This window comes from Lipotes vexillifer, unplaced genomic scaffold (genome assembly GCF_000442215.2).
Source record: "Lipotes vexillifer unplaced genomic scaffold, Lipotes_vexillifer_v1.1 scaffold853, whole genome shotgun sequence".
NCBI classification, from domain to species: Eukaryota; Metazoa; Chordata; class Mammalia; order Artiodactyla; family Lipotidae; genus Lipotes; species Lipotes vexillifer.
The window spans coordinates 1446150-1466593 of record NW_006792734.1 but is presented as its reverse complement, the minus strand read 5'-3'; the positions used below and the strand labels follow the sequence as shown (position 1 = coordinate 1466593).

General features: G+C 33.7%; 1 protein-coding gene across 7 annotated transcripts in view; it reads right to left on the bottom strand.

The window, feature by feature from the left end:
* The window catches only part of DLG1 (discs large MAGUK scaffold protein 1), a 296591-nt gene that overhangs the window by 44665 nt on the left and 231482 nt on the right, over positions 1 to 20444 (bottom strand). For all 7 annotated transcript variants that reach the window (XM_007465853.1, XM_007465852.1, XM_007465854.1 and 4 more), the window contains 3 exons: positions 11856 to 11970; positions 6211 to 6387; positions 2949 to 3018 (listed from right to left, as the gene is read on the bottom strand). In XM_007465853.1, the coding sequence (XP_007465915.1) occupies positions 2949 to 3018; positions 6211 to 6387; positions 11856 to 11970 (362 nt within the window). The remainder of the gene's footprint in view (positions 1 to 2948; positions 3019 to 6210; positions 6388 to 11855; positions 11971 to 20444) is intronic.

The window sequence follows — 20444 nt, the reverse complement described above, 5'->3', positions numbered from 1 at the left end:
GGGAAAAAAAAAAAAAAAAAGTTTGGTGCTCATAATGTCAAAGAGGCAATTAAAAATCTAGTAGTTTATACATAATTGCTATGACAGCTGATTTGACGTCCCTTGTTGCACAGATGTCTGAGACAAGTTTTTTCCCTTCCTGAATGTCCCATTTGTGCATTCACACTTTTAAAAGCAGGTAGCACACAGAAAGATGTGGCTAAAGAGGAACAGCTTCTTCTGTAATTTTGTCACAGGCACCCATTTCTTGAAGGAAATGGCCTTGCCTACCAGTGACAATAGGAATTATAATTTTTATTATTTTTTGAAGTGGGAACAATATAAAGGATAGAAATTCTGTTTTAATTTTTCTTGCATTTATCCATGCCATAAGATGCTATCAATGTTGTGAAGTATATCAACACCAGGCAGTACTTTTTTCTGGCGTGCCGGTACTTTTAGTCATGTGATGCCAGGTGATTAAGGTGATGAAATGGATTAAAGTGACTTTTAGCTCAAATTCTATTACTTGAAAAGATTTATTTTGGTAAGAATCTTTATAAAAACTTTCATTTTTATCTTTTTCATATCAATAATTCAAAATTAATAAGTTCATAGTCATTAGACAAGCAGACTGTCTTGATATCAATCTTAAAATCTAAAGGCTCAGATAACCCCAAGCAGAAGTTAAAAATTAAGCTGAGAAAAAAAAATACTGTGGAGAAATCTAAGCTTATAATTGTTTTATAAACTGTCAAGTAGCATTACCTGAATAAAAGTCTTTGCTTGAATCCAAATTTTAGAAAAGAGAAAAAGAAGAAAACAAATTTCAATAGAGAAAAATTTATGGTAATCTAATTTATGGAAGGACTAAGTCTTTTTGTTCATGACAATCACTGATTTTGAATTTAGTAATAATTTTTATGCTAACTGATAAAACTGATACATTTTTAATAAAAGGTTATTTACCTCTGCTACTGCATAAAAAGTGGTCAGAGTCAGTTTCACAGCAAACAACCAAAAGAAACATGAAGTTTAAAATGTTTTGATTTTTGATATCTTTTGCAGTTAGCCAAAATGAGATATCATAAAGATATCATAATATAGGACAGAAAGAAATGCTTGTTAGTTAAGAAATGTATTAACTGTATTACATCTAACATCCTGCAGGTGAAGAATTTTAGGGAAAACACAAAACTGAAGAAACATACTGACTCTAGTTTCTTTATATTTTCAATACAAAACAATCTGTTTAATTACTTATTGTTATTAATGCTATATTGCAAGAGAGACTGTAATAAATATGAGGACTGATAGAATATTACAAATTCATGAAACATATTATCAAATATCTAATTTCCATATGTAGTATTTCAAAATAGCTAAATGAATGTTAAAAATGTTAATGAGAAACTGAAATGTTTTAAAAAAGTCTGTATTGGAAACAAAGTCCATAGCCCACCATATAAGGAAAGGAAAAGAGCTTAGAACGGGAAATGGTATTACAGAGAGAAATGCAGTTCTGTATCAATGGCAAGCGTATTTTTACCCCACTCAGTATCATGCATACTTTTGGTGCTGTGTTAGAACACAGTGACTGTGTATAAAGTTGGTTATAGTCAACAAACAAGACTAAGATTTAAAAATGTCGTTAATTCAGTTAACTTCGTACAGTTTGAAAGAAAAGTTACAACATGCAACCTCTTTTACAATACACTGACAGTGTATTTTACTAAAATACTTTAAAAGACATATATAAAACAAGCACAAAAACCATTGTATATATTTCAAATACTGAGCATTTACTTGGGATCTTTTTCCTCCAAAGATTTTCTATTTTAAATATTGTTTCAGATTATACTATATAATTTTGTATTTTCTGAAAGGTACGAGTAAATTTTAAAGGAATTTATCATTTGTAAAATAACTGAATGCATTACATATAATTTACTCAGATTTAATTTCTTTGATCAAGGATCATATTCCTTTAAAATTTTAAAGCTTTTAAGTCTGAGTGCTTAGTGATATCAGACATGTACAAAGAGTAGGGTTAATTTTTTTGCTGAGTTAACTTTCCATATTCATTTGAAATTTGATCAAAAGATGTTGCTTTAGATAAAAAAATTTTATCTAAAAAATTTTTATCTATTTATTTAGATAAAAAATCCCCAAAACATAAAACATTGCTATAAATAGTATTTCAATACAACATGTGTTTCAGCATTTTCTTCAGGCCTATTGCTAGAATATTCCATTGCACTAATTACACACATACTATAGGGTGAAGCCTTGTGATATCACCCACTGACATCCACTAGATTCAAGAAGGACAAAGTAAATGAAAACAAAAACACGTCTAAAATATATATAAAAGAATTTTGATATATTTCTTGCCCACCTACAAAGTCCTCCTCTTGACTGCCCCCTTCTTTATTCCCTTAAGATAAAAATTCATACTGATTTAAACATTTAAAAGATGGATTTTATTAATGAGTAATATTAGCAATAAATGGGGAAAAAATAAGAAAATTTCCATAAATTCGCTTGCAAAAACCTGTAAACTTACATTATGAACTAATTAATAGTTTTGGGAAGGCCTATTTTCTCAGATGCATTATTTAGTAGCTTCATGACTAATACTGGTGACACAAGTTGATAGTTAATTGTTCATCTGAGTGAAGGCTGAATTCATTTCATTTATAAAAATAACGACCAAAAGTATGTTGTTAAGAATATATCAAACGACAGTTTTGATAATTTGGAAAAGTCTGTGAAATGGATGCTTTAATTTAATAAATTGTTTACTTTAGCATATCTACTATTGTAGGCCACCACGGCAAGAGCAGTTGATAGTTAATTCTTATGGCAAAATCCTTCTCATTTTAATAATGTGCCTCAAACAAGAATTATGAAAAGGCATATTACCTTCAATTATTAATTTCTAGAAATAATAGATTTCACATACTCACCCCTTTATCTCCTCTTGCTTTAGAATTGAATTTCACTGTTTTTAATCTGGCTCGTTCTTTCTTCTCAACCCTGGCAAAGCACAGATTATTTTTTAAGTATAATAAACATATCTAAGGTTCTAACTAGAAATCATCAGAACTGAGACTTTAATATGCAGCATTTTTATATTCTAAAGCCTTCAGAAGTCATTTGAATCCCATAATTTATAAGATTTCTGAGAAATGAAATACAGGGCTCATTTTATTATGAAACAAAACCACTTGTGAAATATCAAAATACAGTACGTGTACTTATATATGCACTCTATTCCATAATTACACTGAAATTATGAAACACCACTTCTGAGTTTAGCAATTTTCCAGGTTTCCATTTGTTTTGTTGTTTAAATGTTATCTTAGCATGGAACACATATGCTAAAAACTCAGTGTTAGAGAGAAAGCAGATGGGGTAAAATATTAACTGATGAAAGTAGGTGAAGGATATGTGGGTGTTCTAAGTACTATTCTTGCATTTCTCTTATTTTTCTATAGCTCTGAAATTTTTGAAAATAAAAAGGAGGGAAATAAAAAAAATTAAGCTTAATTCCAATGATATATTTGCGTAAATACATAAAGTAACCAATTATAGTGTACGAAATAGAGGGTTTTTTAAGAAAATATTTATTTGACCGTGCTGGGTCTTAGTTGAGGCATGCGGGATCTTTGTTGCAACATGCGGTATCTTTTAGTTGTGGCATGTGGGATCTTCAGTTGTGCCACGTGGGATCTTTAGTTGTGGCAAGCAGAATCTTTTAGTTGTGGCATGCAGAATCTTCAGTTGCGGCATGTGGGACCTTTAGTTGTAGCATGCAGGATCTTTAGTTGCGGCATGCAAACTCTTAGTTGAGGCACGTGGGATCTAGTTCCCTGACCAGGGATAGAACCCAGGCCCCCTATTTTGGGAGTGCAGAGTCTTAGCCACTGGACCACCAGGGAAGTCCCCAAAATAGAGTTTTAAAGTATCTTGGGGAGGATATAGAAGAACTGGTAACCTTAGTTATCCCTAAGAAGGTGAAATGGGTGCTTGGGGAACAGGGTTAAGAGACAGCCTGTATAGCTTTTAAATTTTTTGAATTTTAAACCTTGTTAAAAATGTTACCTTCGAAATACGCAAGCAAACAAAACTACAACAAATGTACAATCTACAATTGTGTAGATTGTTACAATATGAATCGTGCAAAATGTCATATAAATTAAGCTTTACAAATCCTTGATTTCAACATAGCAATTACATTAGTATATAGCAGAAAAATGTACCAAAACAGCCTATGAATAAATGCATATCTTTATTTTTTATTATCTAGCTATACAGTTTTACCATGGGTACAGAAGAAACCTAGCAGTCATGGATTTAAAACTTGCTTTTTCCATTCCAGAGCAATCCTGAGGGTTCATGATATGAATAATTAATTTATAATTCTGCCTAGGCACTTACTGAGGGCACTGAAAAACTAACATTTAGTGAGTAAACATTTACAACTCAAAATGGCTTTGTTTTCTAATCATTATCTTGCTCGCTAAATAGTTGAGTGACTTCAACTGTGTTTATTTGTCAACACTGTTCCCAAAAGAAAGCTAAGGATTGTAGGAACTACAATTCCTTGTGCTATTATTAGACATAAAGAGGTCTAAGAAAGATATCATTCTATTTAAGAAAATACAAGTTTAGAATACAATGAAGAATGAAATGGCATAATTGGTTGTGATTTCATACTGCATTTTATGGAAGGAAAATTATATTCTATAATATTATTCATGAATTTGGGGATCTGTAGAGGTCTCAAGGTATATCTCATCTCTTTTATCACTTCTGGCTTCAAAATCCAACCTTATAGAATTTTTATACACAAAATGAAAAATATCTCTTTCTACCAAAGTCAGCTGTATTTCTCATTTGTTGCAAGCACATGTAAAACCTTTGCAAGATATAAGACTCCAAGCGATAAAGACAATTTTTAGGAACTCTGACCTTGATATTTAAGATGTGAGGTTTCTACTGACTCAACAAGGCATAGTGGAAGCATTTCTGGATTTAAAGTATACTACATTCTATTCCAGGAAAAAAGTTATGCAGCTGAGGGCTGCATTGCTAAAAGAGGAGTTGCCACCAAATGTAAGATCTAGCCAAATAGTTGGATCTTGCTAAAAATATGGATCTAGCCAACAACAGTCATAAATTCCAAAACCACAATTACAAGCCTTGGCAATATTTTAACATTTCTACTCTTCAACGTCTAAAAACAGGTGTACATATATATATATAAGGTAGAGAGGTTTATAAACAGGCATGTGATTTGGCATAAGTATCGATTTTAGAGTCCAAATTATTAATAAGAAAAGAATAACTTAACAAAATAAGTCCAACTTATTAATAAGAAAAGAATAAGTTTATTACGTCATAAGCTTGACTTGAAGTGAATTAACTGGCTATAATAAACATTAATGTTTCACTGACAATTTTTACTGGCTATCTTAAAACTTTTAAGTTTTAGGCAATGATTTGGATGAATCAGATCTCATAAATAAGCTCTTTTGAGGAAATTATGAACTGATGTTTTAATACCTTTCCCATAGAAGTAGACATTGAAGAGCATTTCATTGACCTTAGAGGGGGTTCTAAGTTGGGATCACCCTTTTCAAAGACAATCTGCACTTAACCACTTTTGCCACTAGATGGTTAAGTACGTACCAGTGAGTGAATCACTACAATAAACAGTTAAAAGCAAAGAGGAAAGAGCAGTGAATGTATGGATACTTTTAAATTAAACAAGAAAACGGAGATGTGAAACACATTCTTAGATATTTCTAAAAATTTTGCATTTACTTAAAATACTTTCATTTTTTATGTCTAGAGGAGGAGGCAATTCACACAATCAAAACTCCTGAAAATTTAGGTTTTAACACCATCTACATGGGAAAACTACAGAGGCTTTTAATTCTCTCTCCCTCCACTGGTATAGATATATGGCACAGTGACTTAAAATATACTCATTTTGTTTTTAGCAACTAGTAGGAGCTTTAGAGAAATTTCTATTTGGGGGCATCATATTCTCTTACTATGTCATTGGATACAACATAAGGTTAATAAAATTAAATGGTTGTGAAACACAATATATAAACCTGAGCATAAAATCACCACTTCAGTAAAAGAAATTTAAAGAAACAGCAATTATTTAGGTTGTCCAATTTTCAAGTGGTAAAACTGTAACAGACTTATATTTACCTGCGTTTACTGGGAATCACCCCAACTTCATCACTTTCACCATCTGGTGTAACCTGCCTGGCCTGCCACCATTCGTCATCAGAAGCATTAATAACATGGAGGATATCTCCAAATTTGAAGTTCAATCCCTGACTAGGAAGGCCACTGTCTTTAGTCTTGTCATAATCAAAAAGGGCCCTAGATTAAGAAGAGAAAAGTCCATAATTATTTCTTATAATGATATTATGAATATTAAATAAACAGGATCCTAAAAATATATATATAATCTGGGTAGATAATTAAACAATGTACCACGGTAGGCAGAATAATGCCAAGCTCAATTTTGTGCTATATTATTGGGTCGACCAAAAAGTTTGCTCGGGCTTTTCCGTGAGACGTTACAGAAAAGCCCGAAAGAACTTTTCGGCCAACCCAATACAAGAAGACAATGAGACTAAAAAAGAAATAGCAAAATTAACTTGTTATGTTAATAGATATACTACCTTATTTCTCTCAATACTGTATGAGAAATTAAAAAAAAAATACTTTTGGTACAATCCAATGGTAACCTGTATTGAATTCTAAAATGAAGACAAATCTGGTCAGTTGTTCTAAATTAATAAAATATTAAAAGAGACTCTTCTCTTTATTTTGACTAGACCCACTTGGGTAAACAAATTCCCTGACTGACCTGATTCATCATTTGTGGACTTTAAGACTAGATCAACAGAGTGATTATTTTCCCAGTTAACTATTCCTTTCATTTGTTCATAAAACTATAATTAATAGGGTTTTCAGAGTCAATAACAATGATGAAAACTAACTACAGATGACAATATGATGACTTTAACAGCTGCCAACCATTTTGGAAAAAATATTGTTATTAATTTAATATAGTAATTGCAAAATGTTAGGAATATTTTAAAATTTGATAACAAGAAAATAATGTCCTGATACTTAATTAGTGTACAATATTTAAACAAATTAAATTCTTTTTCTTTAACATCTTTATTGGAGTATAATTGCTTTAGAATGGTGACAAATTAAATTCTTATATTCAAAAAACCTCTAACAAGAGTACAGGAAGGATCCCAGGAATTACATTTATAATACAATTTATTCATTCTTTTGTTCTAATTTGGCAATGGGAAATTAGGATACAAATCATATTCCTTTTCATGCTACCCAACTCTTAAGACTATCTCTTGAAGTAAAACTGAAGAGGGGTGAAATTATTTGATGGCTAAATGAATGAACTAGTTAATGGTTTTCAAATGTGTTCTTTCAAGTCTTTTCAGTGGCTAACAGTGTGAAGGAAGTAGGTGAGAATCAAAAGTGGGAAGGCTTACTTAAACATATATTAAAACATATCCAATACATTGGATTTTATTTGAAGAAAGAATTCTACAACTGTAAGATAAAGATTATAAATGATATAAATGTGAAGTCATTACTTCAATAAATTCTGAATACTAAGGAAATGTCTTCTACTGGAAAAATATAGTTAACTTCAAATAATACAAAGGTTTGATATAGTTAGTAATTTACTAAATATTTATTTAAAAAGGTAATTAAGTAGATATGACAAAGATAAAGATGACAAAGATGATGAAGATACAAATAAACAGAATATAAAATAGCAAATAAAGTACCTTAAGAGGTAGAACAAATGCCACAGGATATTCAGAAAAGGGAAAATACTACATCTCAACATTTTTATTATCATAAATTAATCTTTTGAATTACAAAATCAACACAACTATATTACCGATGAGCAACGAAGAAATCACTCACAATCTCTACTCCCTATGTTAGCATTTAAACTTTGTCTTTTAGTACTCGGATTAATAAAAAAAGGAACTCATGGAATACTTACTTGAGCTATTAATCATAAGAATATAATGAACACCTGTTAATCTACTCTCCAACCTAAGACTATACACAAAACTTTTATCAGTAACTTACATTCACCTATGTATTTTCCCCCTTGATCCTGTTTCCCTCAGATTGAGTTAAGCACTGTTAGAAGGTAACCACCATTCTGAATACAGTGTTTATTATTTCCTTGCTCCTTACCCTTTTTTGTTGGTTTGGTTTTATCACACACATATGGCTGACTAAGTAATTATGTATGATTTTACCTATTTCAGAGCTTTATAAAAAAGGTATCATACTGTATGTAGTCTTTTGTAGCCTTAACTTTATTTTCACTTTTGAAATTAAAAATACATTTACTAAAAAGAACCATAAGACTTCTGGTTAACTATGGCAGATTGGCTACATGTATCTACAGGCATACCTCATTTTATTGTGCTTTACCTTATTGCACTTGCCAGATTTTTTTTTTTTTTTTTTTTTTTTTTACAAATTGGAGGTTTTGTGGCAACCCTGTGTTGGGTTGGCATAACCCTGTGGTAATCCCAAGTCTATTGGTGTCATTTTTCCGACATTTGCTCTCTGCATGTCTCTATGTCACATTTTGGTAATTCTCCCAATATTTCAAACTTTTTCATTATTATTGTATTTATTATGGTGATCTTTAATGTTACTATTGTAATCATTTTGGTGCATCACGAACCATGCTCTTATAAGATGGTAACTTAATTGATAAATGTGTGTGTTCTGACTGCTCCACCAACTGGCCCTTCCCCATCTCCCTCCCATCTCCTTGGGACTCCCTATTCCTTGAGACACAACAATATTGAAATTAGGCCAATTAATAGACCTGCAATGGCCTCTAAATGTTCACATGAAAGGAAGAGTCACAGGTCTCTCACTTTAAATCAGCTAGAAATTGTTAAGCTTAGTGAGGAAGGCATGTTGAAAGCCAAGATAGGCCAAAAACTAGGCTTCTTGCCATCAAACGGTTAGCTAAGTAGAAAAAAAATGAAAGTGCTACTTGAGTAAACACAGGAATAATAAAGTGAAACAGCCTTACTGCTGATACTAAGAAAGTTTTAGTGGTCTGGATAGAAGATCAAACCAGCCACAACATTCCTTTAAGCCAAAGTGTAATCCAGAGTAAGGCCCAAACTCTCTTCAATTCCATGAAGGCTGAGAGAGGTGAGGAAGCTGCAGAAAAGTTCGAAGCTAGCAGAGGTTGGTTCATAAGGTTTCAGGAAAGAAACCATCTCCGTAACATAGAAGTGCAAGGTAAAGCAGCAAGTGCTGACGTAGAAGCTGCAACAAGTTATCCAGAAGATCTAAATAAGTAATGAAGGTGGTTACACTAAACAACAGATTTTTGATGTGGACAAAACAGCCTTATATTGGAAGAAGATGCCACCTAAAACTTTCATAGCTAGAGAGAAGTCAATGCCGGGCTTCCAAGCTTCAAAGGGCAGGCTGACTCTCTTGTTAGGGGCTAATGCAGCTGGTGAGTTTAAGTTAAGCCAATGCTCATTTACCATTCTGAAAATCCTATGGCTCTTAAGAATTATGCTAAATCTACTCTGCCTGTGCTATAGAAATGAAATAACAAAGCCTGGATGACAGCACATTTGTTTACAACATGGTTTACTGAATATTTTAAGCATACTGTTGAGACCTACTGCTCAAAAATTTTTTTTTTCTTTCAAAATGTTACTGCTCATTGACAATGTACCTGGTCACCCAAGAGCTTTGATGGAAGTGTAAAATAAGATTAATGCTGTTTTCATGCCTGCTAAGACAACTTCCATTCTGTAGCCCATGGATCAAGGAGTAATTTTGACTTTCAAGACTTACTAGTTATGATAGTGATTCCTCTGATGGATCTGGACAAAGTAAATTGAAAACCTCCCATAAAGGATTCACCATTCTAGATGCCATTAAGAACACTGGTGATTCATGGAAGAGGTCAAAATATCAATATTAGGGCCTCCCTGTGGCGCAGTTTTCTCTGGTGAACCCAGTGGTGCACCATAGCATTCATACACCTGTTGTGGTGGATTAAAGGTGGCTGCAAATTCTTTGCTAATCCATCCATTGAGAGGTGGAAAGTATTTCTCCTTTCTTATATATGAGGTGGCTCAGTGACAGCTTTTGTATTAGTCAGGGTTCTCCAGAGGAGAGATGGATCGATTGATCTATCTATCTATCGGTCATCAAGATATATTATGGAGGGCTTCCCTGGTGGCGCAGTGGTTGAGAGTCCGCCTGCCGATACAGGGGACACGGGTTCGTGGCCCCGTCCAGGAAGATCCCACATGCTGCGGAGCGGCTGAGCCCGTGAGCCATGGCCGCTGAGCTTGCGCGTCCGGAGCCTGTGCTCCGCGACGGGAGAGGCCATGGCAGTGGGAGGCGCCCGTACTGAAAAAAAAAAAAAAAAAAAAAAAAAAAAAAAATCAATATTAACAGGAGTTTGCAAGAAGTTGATTCCAATCCTCACTGATGACTTTGAGGGGTTTGAGACCTCAGCGGAGGAAGTAACTACAGATGTGAACCCACTCCTGGTGAAGATGCTGTGAAGATTATTGAAATGACAACAGGGGATGGAAATATTACATCAACTTAGTTGATAAAGCAGCGGCAGGATTTGAGAGAGCTGAGTGCAATTTTGAAAGAAGCTGACTGTGGGTAAAATGCTGTCAAATAGCATTGCATGCTCCAGAGAAACTGTTCACGAATGGAAGAGTCAGTCAGTTTGCAAACTTCACTAGTGTCTTAATTTTTAGGAAGCTGCCACAGCCACCCCAACCTCCAGCAACACCACCTTGATCAGTCAGCAGCAGTCATCAATATGGAGGCAGGACCATCCACCAGCAAAAAAAAACTATGACTTGTGTAAGGCTCCCTGATGGTTAGCATTTTTAGCGATAAAATATTTTTAAGTTGAGGTATGTATTGTTTTTAAATACATAATTCTATTGCACATTTAACAGACTACAATATTGTGTAAACATAACTTTTATATACACTGGGAAACCAAAAAATTTGTGACTCGCTTTATTGTGATATTCACTGTATTGCAGTGGTCTGGAACTAAACCTGCAAAATCTCTGAGGTAATGTTTGTATTTCCTTTCCATCCTGAAACTCACTAAAATGACGACAACACCACCACCACCACCAAAAACAAATACAAAAGAGAGATGACAACAAGGAGGAAAGAGAGTTTAACATGGTTTTGGATGACGGTAAATTTAGCAGAGTAGAGGAAGCTCTAAATAGGGTGCCTGAAGAGAAGGATATTGAAACAAGATTTACTCCACGAGACCCTAGAAATGCTCACAAATTAGAGGTGCACACTATCCAGGTAGGCAGAGATAAATTACTGCTGTGAAAACAGAAGAACTGGTGGAACTTACTATAGAAATTAAATGTTACTCAAATGAAGAGTATTTTATTATAAAAAGATACAGGTAAAGAGAAGTGTTGGATGATATGACATATCAAGCTACACTAGTCACCCAGTAAAATATCAACTTAAAAAATTTTCTGGTTTGTATTTATTTTGTCTTTCTTTATCATACTATTATTATTCAAGAGGTTATATAACTTTCGTTAATAAAATTATAATAATACTCCAACTCCTGAAAGACACACTATCAGGAAATCAATCATAAAAAAACATTTCCTTGGTTTGCAATACACTTTTCTACAGTAAAACTAAGTCATGGTGAAAAACCTGAAAGAATCTGCATGCATGCATAAAGACTGCAATAATTAGAAATTTAAAAAATTTACCTGACATAGAGGGATCGCTTCTGGCTAGTTCGAAGAGAACCTGAACCTGAACTAATGCTACTATTCATCATCTGCTCCCGTAAGTCATGTATTTTGGCTTCAAAACGACTGTATTCTGATGGAAGAAAAAAGAGAAATAAATTCATATTTTATATTCTAAAAAAATAAGTTACTTGAAGATAAAGTATTAAATACGTAAGCTGTCTTATAATTGATTAAATGTGGTCAGAACCTTAAAAGAGTAATCTATACAAGATTTTGCCCAAGATGCAAATTTTAAAACTTAACAATCTCTAAGTGTACCAGGAATTAGAACTGGTTGAAAATAGTATTTTCAGTATGCTATTTTAAAGTTCGTATCACATTTAATAAAGGACAATTTCCATGCATCAAATAGCAGTATCAAGTTTACTGTCGAATTTAACTGTAAATTTTAAAAAGCAGGATTTATTCTAATTTTTATACTTAAAAAAAGCCTCAATTTATACTAGATGCTCTGTTTACTGACTTTTTCTGTGAAGAAATCAGCTAATCCCATATTTTCAAATTACAGAACTTGTGCAGGGTCAATAATATGTGAAAAATATGCCTTAATAAGTTAATAAATGAAATTAAATTTACTTCAACTCATTATATAATTTATAAATTTTCAAAATGTTAAAATAAGATGCACAAAAGCAATCTGAAGGAATAAACATTTTATTTAAGATACTTTTTATACAAAAACAAATATGATTTTGAAGATGGACTATTTTAAACTATATCATACATTAAAAGCTACCAAACTTATTAATAACAAAAAGTTTAAGCACTTTTTCAAAAATACTGCAATTACACGGTTATACACACTTATACCTTTTTCTCTATTTACAATAAACAACTAACAGACAAGTCAGATTCCATTAGAATTTTTTATAAAACCAGTCTTATAGCAAGAGCAAGTAACTTGTCTGGAGCGTGTGTAGTTTAAGGAGACAGAGTAAGAGTAAGCATGATTATTGCTGAGTTACTCTTCCTTTAACCACAGTCATCAAGCTTGTTTTCTGGATACCAAGATTAAGGAACTGAAGCAACAATTCATCAAAAAACTCAGAAATATTTAAATGCTTACAATAATATGTAATAAAATATTCTTTTATTGCCCTTTAAAAATATAATAGAAAATTGAAAGTATAAACATTAGTAGACTGATTAGTAAAAATGAATCCCTGACAATTCAACAATTATCAACTCACGGCAAATCTTTAGTCTATGTAGACACAGCTAAGATACAGACAGACGGATGGATGAAGATATAAAGATTAAAAATATGAAGTGAATCCTGAGTTTATACTGGTTCTTCTAATTAAAAATTAGGGCCATTAGGTTTTTACTTAATCTCTTCTTACTTTATATGCTTTCTTGCATATGAAGAATCCTGGTTCTCAAGACACTGGGGATAACAGAATTAGAGGACCCATCACAACTTACTTGTTTTAACCCATATTATATTTACAACAGTCTTAAAATAACACCAAAACTACAACCATGACATGATTACTAAGAACAGTTAATTACCTTTCCTAGTTCTTTTTATCTTTGGAGTATGGCCTATTACGAATATACAGTTGAATACTGTTTTAAAGTCACTGGGAATAGTTCCTTCCTAGTTCCTTCCCAGCTGGATATACATCCAGGTTCATTTGTTCATTTTAATTTTCAACTTCAATTTTTAGGGGTTGCTTTTTACATTTTTCATTGTTTTTATAGGTAGGTAAAACAGTTCCAAAGTCAAATCTATAAAACAAGGATATCAAACAAGAATATCCCTCTCTCCCTACCCTACTCTGTCCTGGTCATTATAAACATTTAAAGAAATGTTTATACTTCCACTTTTAATAATATAAGTAAACATATATGTAACATACAAATATGTTTATACTTATTCTATATTATTTTAATATATGTATATTTAAACTATACATATATTTTATAATTATATGTATATGTACATACACATATATGTATTGTTCCTCCTTTAATAAACGGTAACATACACATTTCTCCACATTGCTTATTTTATTTTTTTAAATTAATTAATTAATTTTTTTGGCTGTGTTGGGTCTTCGTTTCTGTGCGAGGGCTATCTCTAGTTGTGGCAAGTGGGGGCCACTCTTCATTGCAGTGTGCGGGCCTCTCATTACCGTGGCCTCTCTTGTTGCGGAGCACAGGCTCCAGACGGACCTAGCTGCTCTGCGGCATGTGGGATCCTCCCAGACCAGGGCTTGAACCCGTGTCCCCTGCATTCTCAACCACTGCGCCACTAGGGAAGCCCTGCTTATTTTATTTAATAATAAGTAGTCTTACTGCAGTAATAGTAAGAATGCTCCACAGCAGCATATACAGACGTCCCTCATTCTTTTTTTTTTTTTTTTTTTTTTTTTTTTTTTGCGGTTATGTGGGCCTCTCACTGTTGTGGCCTCTCCCATTGTGGAGCACAGGCTCCGGACGAGCAGGCTCAACGGCCATGGCTCACGGGCCCAGCCGCTCCACGGCATGTGGGATCTTCCCAGACCGGGGCACGAACCCGTATCCCCTGCATCGGCAGGCGGACTCTCAACCACTGCGCCACCAGGGAAGCCCCCTCATTCTTTTTTTTATAGCTATATGGTTCTTTTATTTCTAACCTCTATCTCTTTGTTACAACAAGACACTATATAGGGTTAGATTTTGCTTTACTAGCAAATCTGAAAATTGTTTTCTTGTAACAATTAAGCTGAATTAACTTTTGATATAATTGAAGTTGTGTGATCTCCAGTTCTGTTCATTCTATTTTATGTTTTATATTTTATGTTCATATGTTGAATATATATATATATATATGTATATATATATATATATATATATACATGACTTTTATACACATAGCTTGTGGCAGATTATATATTCCAAAGATGCCTGGCATCCCACATGTTCTTGTACTATGTGACCTTGCCATTCCTTGAACAAGAGGTGGAGTCTAATCCCCTTCTTGAATTTGGGCTGGTCTTATGACTCAATTGTAAGCAAGTGAATGTGGTAGAAACGATCATATGTGACTTTCTAGGTTACATCAGAAGAGTCCATGGAACATCTGCCTGGTTCTTATGGGAAGCTTGATCTGGAGGAAGCCAGACAACATGTGAGAAGTCCAACTACTCTCAAAACACCACTCTTTAGAGGTCATGTGATAGTTCTCTGAGCCCAAACTTCTAGCTGGTGCCAACAAAGTCCCAAGACAAGGGGAGTGAAGCCATTTTGGACCTTCCAAAGCAGCTCATCCATCAGCTGAATCCCATTAAGTGACCTTGGTCTATGCCACAAGGACAGTACAAGCCAAAATTTCGGCTGAATTCCTAACATAGTGAATCCATAAAATGATTGTTGTTTTAATCCACTGAGCTTTAGAGGTGGTTATGAAGTAATAGCAACTGGAACACAGTCTCACTGTGCAGTCTATTTGTTCATATATATATATATATATATATATATATATATATATATATATATATATATATATATATATATATATATATATATATATATATATATATATATATATATATATATATATATATATATATATATATATATATATATATATATATATATATATATATATATATATATATATATATATATATATATATATATATATATATATATATATATATATATATATATATATATATATATATATATATATATATATATATATATATATATATATATATATATATACACGCACACACGCTCATGCACACTAGATTCCTAAACAAGGGATCATATTATATGAATATATAAAATATTTATATAAAATTTATATTTTAATAAATGTTTATAAAACACTTATAAACATTTATATATACTTAATAAAATATATTTAAATAAAATTTAAATATTTATAAAAGTAAATATATAAATATAAAATAAATATAAAATTAGGAAGCTTCATTCTGTTGTTCTAATGGTAACTCTTGGTTTGGCTTTTGGCCCCCTACTATGAGCAATCTCCCCAGATCTAATTTGAAATATTATCCTTTTATATTAATAACTTCAAAGCAATCAGAAAGTTTATTCTAATTTTTTTTATCCTGCTGCGTTCGGTCTTCGTTGCTGCCTGCGGACTTTCTCTAGTTGCAGCGAGGGGGGGCTACTCTTTGTTGCAGTGCGCGGGATTCTCATTGCAGTGGCTTCTCTTGTTGCAGAGCATGGGCTCTAGGTGCACGGCCTTCAGTAGTTGCAGCACATGGGCTCAGCAGTTGTGGCATGCAGGCCCTAGAGCACACGGGCTTCAGCAGATGCAGAGCATGGGCTCAGTAGTTGTGGCCTGCAGGCTCTAGAGCGCAGGCTCAGTAGCTGTGGCGCATGGGCTTAGTTGCTCTGTGGCATGTGGGATCCACCCGGACCAGGGCTTGAACCCATGTCCCCTGCATTGGCAGCTGGATTCTTAACTATTGAACCACCAGGCAAGTCGTTCTATTTTCACATTATCTACAATTCTACGCCCATTTTCTGATAACTGCATTTTTTCCAAACTGTCATAGCATACAGTTTTTTCATATTATACATTCTTTTCCTTATAACTATCTTAATTACTAACACCAGTCTTTATGTCAGCATCTCTTCCATTTTTGGTGTCTGAAGTTTGTTCTTTCTCCTCAGGAAGGGTTTATGTGAACAATATCATCCTAATTCTCTGTTGATACATTTGATTGCAGTCTTTATATTTCAAGCCTGCTTGATTCACAGTTTCTTTCTTTGATTCTTAAGTATGTTGACTCCATTGTCTCTTATAAATGATGGAGGATGAAGTTCTGATGACAACCTCATTTTCTTTTCTTTAAAAAACCTTTTTTGGGGGCCTGGAATTTCACCAAATTTTTTTCTCTGAATTCCAATAATTTTATTAGAATGTTTCTCAGTGACGGTTATTACCTTAGGTACCTGGATTGTCCTTTCTATATGTAGCTTAAATTATTATTTCTAATTTCAGAAAAGTTTTCTTGTTTATATATTTTTATTATTTGTTTTGTTGTACTGTTTTGGTTTTTTCCTATGAGACTATTATATGCATGTTGAATAGTCTCTGCCTACTTTCTACATCTGTCACTCTCAAACCCTTTTTCTTTTTTAAAAATTAATATAGTTTTAAAGATTGAAGCAATCACAAACTTTTTCCTGAACCATTTGAGAGTAACATGCTACTCTGATGTCACTCTTGAATTCTCAGTGTGTAATGCCTACAAATAAAGATACTTTCTTATACAATCACAAGACCATCAAAATCAAGAAAGCAATGTTAATACATTACTACATCTAATGCTCACATCCCACTGAAGTTTCCCCAATAATGCCCTTAATAGCAAAAGGATCCATTTTGAAATCATGAGTTATATCAGAGCATATAGGAATTAAAATTGTCATATTTTTAAAGTCTCCTCCAGTCAGAGCAGTTTCTCAGTCTCTCCTTGACTTTGTAATCTTGCTACTGTTGAAAATTAGAGGCCAATTATTTTGTAGAATGTCTCTTTAGATTTGTCTGATGTTCCCACACGATTAGTCCTGCAACTTTGGCAGAAATGTCACAGAAGAGATGTATGTTCTTTTCAATGCACCCTACCAGATGGTATACATTTCTGATTTGTCCCATTACTGATGCTATAAGCTTTCAGCACTTGATGAAGGTTGTGTCTGCCAGGTTTGTCTACTGCAAAATTACTCTTTTTTTCCATTTGCAAATAGCAAGTTATTGAAACCATGTACACATCTCCATTCTCATCAAACTTTCAATTAATTCATTTATTTATATTAGTAAAGACCCATGATATCTTAGTTTATTCAGTGGATTACTATCAGGTATTATTATCATCAATCTGATGTTCAAATTGTTCCCAATTTGGCCAGTGAGAACCCTTTCAAATTGGATTATGTGCCCTTTGACATGCCTCCATCATTCCTTGAGCACTTCCTTGCTTTCTGGCATAAAATATTACAGAGTAATCTGTAATATTTCCCTGCCCCACTCCTGGAACAGGCCATTTATCCAAACAGCCTTGGGAATTTAGATGGGGAATAGTATTTAGAAGCTAAGATCTGAGGCTTAGGTGTGCTCATTGCTACTGGGGTGGCATTGAGCCCAGGCCTTCTCAGTGGATAGAGCCAGGGAATTACATATATATATGTAAAATAGATACACATTTATGACTATATGTTTATATTATGTAAACTGAAAACAATATGTTCATAAAAATTTCTCTAATTCTAATCTAATAATATATGGTCTATATTTAGTTTTCTCCCTTTCAATATTTATAACTCTCTTCTCCAACACTGAAAATCACAGACAACATTACCCTTAAAATATATATTCCTTTGATCAATCTCTCTGTATGTAACTAGCCTTCTGCTTCTAGTACCATCTACTTTCCAGACTGGGCTCTGACCAACCCCATGTGTAACCATCTCACTCTGCTCAGGCTCCAACTCCTCACATCAGGACAGCTGCTTGTGTGGGAGACCTCATCATGGTTAAGTCCTAACGGTTTACCATAGATGTCCCCCACCTTCCCAGCCCTGCAATGCACATAATTACCTTGCTATGCTTCACCTAATGGCTTTAATACAAAATTGATCAGGATGCGGAAGAGAAAGAACTCTTTATTTTTGATTTTTAAAAATTCCTCTTTTTTACCTACTTGCTTTAAATAACTATTGTGTGCTCCTTCTAGTTAAACTTAATTTTTGAAATAAAATTTTTCTTTATTTCTAATAATTTCCTGAGTTCTATTAACTCATTTATATTGTTCTTCCATATATTCATTTTCCTTTAACTTGTTTTGCAATATTAGGTTATACTTTTCATTTGTTTTGTGGGCATGTCTTTCTGGCATACTTTCATTGCAGAGACATTATTCTGATTCTTATTTTCATTTTTCAAATAGGTTTCCATTGGATTCAATCTTGATCCTTTTCTGTTGTTCATTTTTATGAGAAATTAGTTTTCCTGAACTTTTTTAGATAAAGAGTATTGCATCAGGATGGCTTTTCTATCTCCACAGCTCTAAAACTCCCTTTTGCTGTTTCTGTCAAGTGTTCAAAGTTCTCTCTCATATACTGTGAAATCTCCTGGGCCTTCTCTCCCCCCCACTCATCTGGACCTTCTATATCCTTTGGCTCTATTATCCCTATCCTGCTCAATTTGGATTTTATTCCCAGTAATTGTTTCTTGGTGTGGGGCTTTGAACTAAAAGGGAGCTATAGCTGGTTATTTGTGTCATGGGGCTCAGACTGCTCCAGCTTCTTCACACCTTATTGCAGATCCCTTGCACTCACATGTAGATTGTGCAAAAACCCTTATAGTTTCAGAGGCAGTTCTCAATAGATCCACCTCGTTTTTTACATGAGTACAGATTGGCTTTTGGGCTTCTTCTACTGATTCTCCGGGTACAGATGCTGATATCATGGGGTCTTACAGCTGTTGACAGCTTGTTTATACCTGCTTTTATATTGAGGTTCATGGGGATACCTTTTCAACTGGTTTTGCTATCTTAATTTTTTTCTGGGGGTGGGGAGTGAGGAGTTCTGGGCAATTCGGTTTATTCTTTTTTTCTGCAATTCAGTTTTAAATTTATCTTATTTTGTTTTTTTTTAGATTTGAATTTTTATTTATTTATTTTTAAAACACCTTTATTGGAGTATAATTGCTTTACAGTGGTGTGTTAGTTCTGCTATATAACAAACTGAATCAGTTATACATATACATACGTCCCCATAACTCCTCCCTCTTGTGTCTCCCTCCCACCTTCCCTATCCCACCCGTCTAGGTGGATACAAGCACCAAGCTGATCTGCCCGTGCTATGCAGCTGCTTCCCACTAGCAATCTATTTTACATTTGGTAGTGTATATATGTCCATGCCACTCTTTCACTTCATCCCAGCTTACCCTTCCCTCTCCCCATGATCTCAAATCCATTCTCTATGTCTGCATCTTTATTCCTGTCCTGCCCCTAGGTTCTTTAGAACCTTTTTTTTTTTTTTTTTAGATTCCATATATATGTGTTAGCATATGGTATTTTTCTCTTTCTGACTTACTTCACTCTGTATGACAGTCTCTAGGTCCATCCACCTCACTACAAATAACTCAATTTTGTTCCTTTTATGGCTGAGTAATATTCCATTGTATATATGTGCCACATCTTTTTTATCCATTCATCTGTTGAGGGACACTAAGGTTGCTTCCATGTCCTGGCTATTGTAAATAGAGCTGCAATGAACATTGTGGTACATGACTCTTTTTGAATTATGGTTTTCTCAGGGTATATGCCCAGTACTGGGATTGCTGGGTCATATGGTAGTTCTATTTTTAGTTTTTTAAGGAACCTGCATACTGTTCTCCATAGTGGCTGTATCAATTTACATTCCCACCAACAGTGAAAGAGGGTTCCATTTTTTCCACACCCTCTCCAGCATTTATTATTTGTAGATTTTTGGATGATGGCCATTCTGACTGGTGTGAGCTGATACCTCATTGTAGTTTTGATTTGCATTTCTCTAATGATTAGTGATATT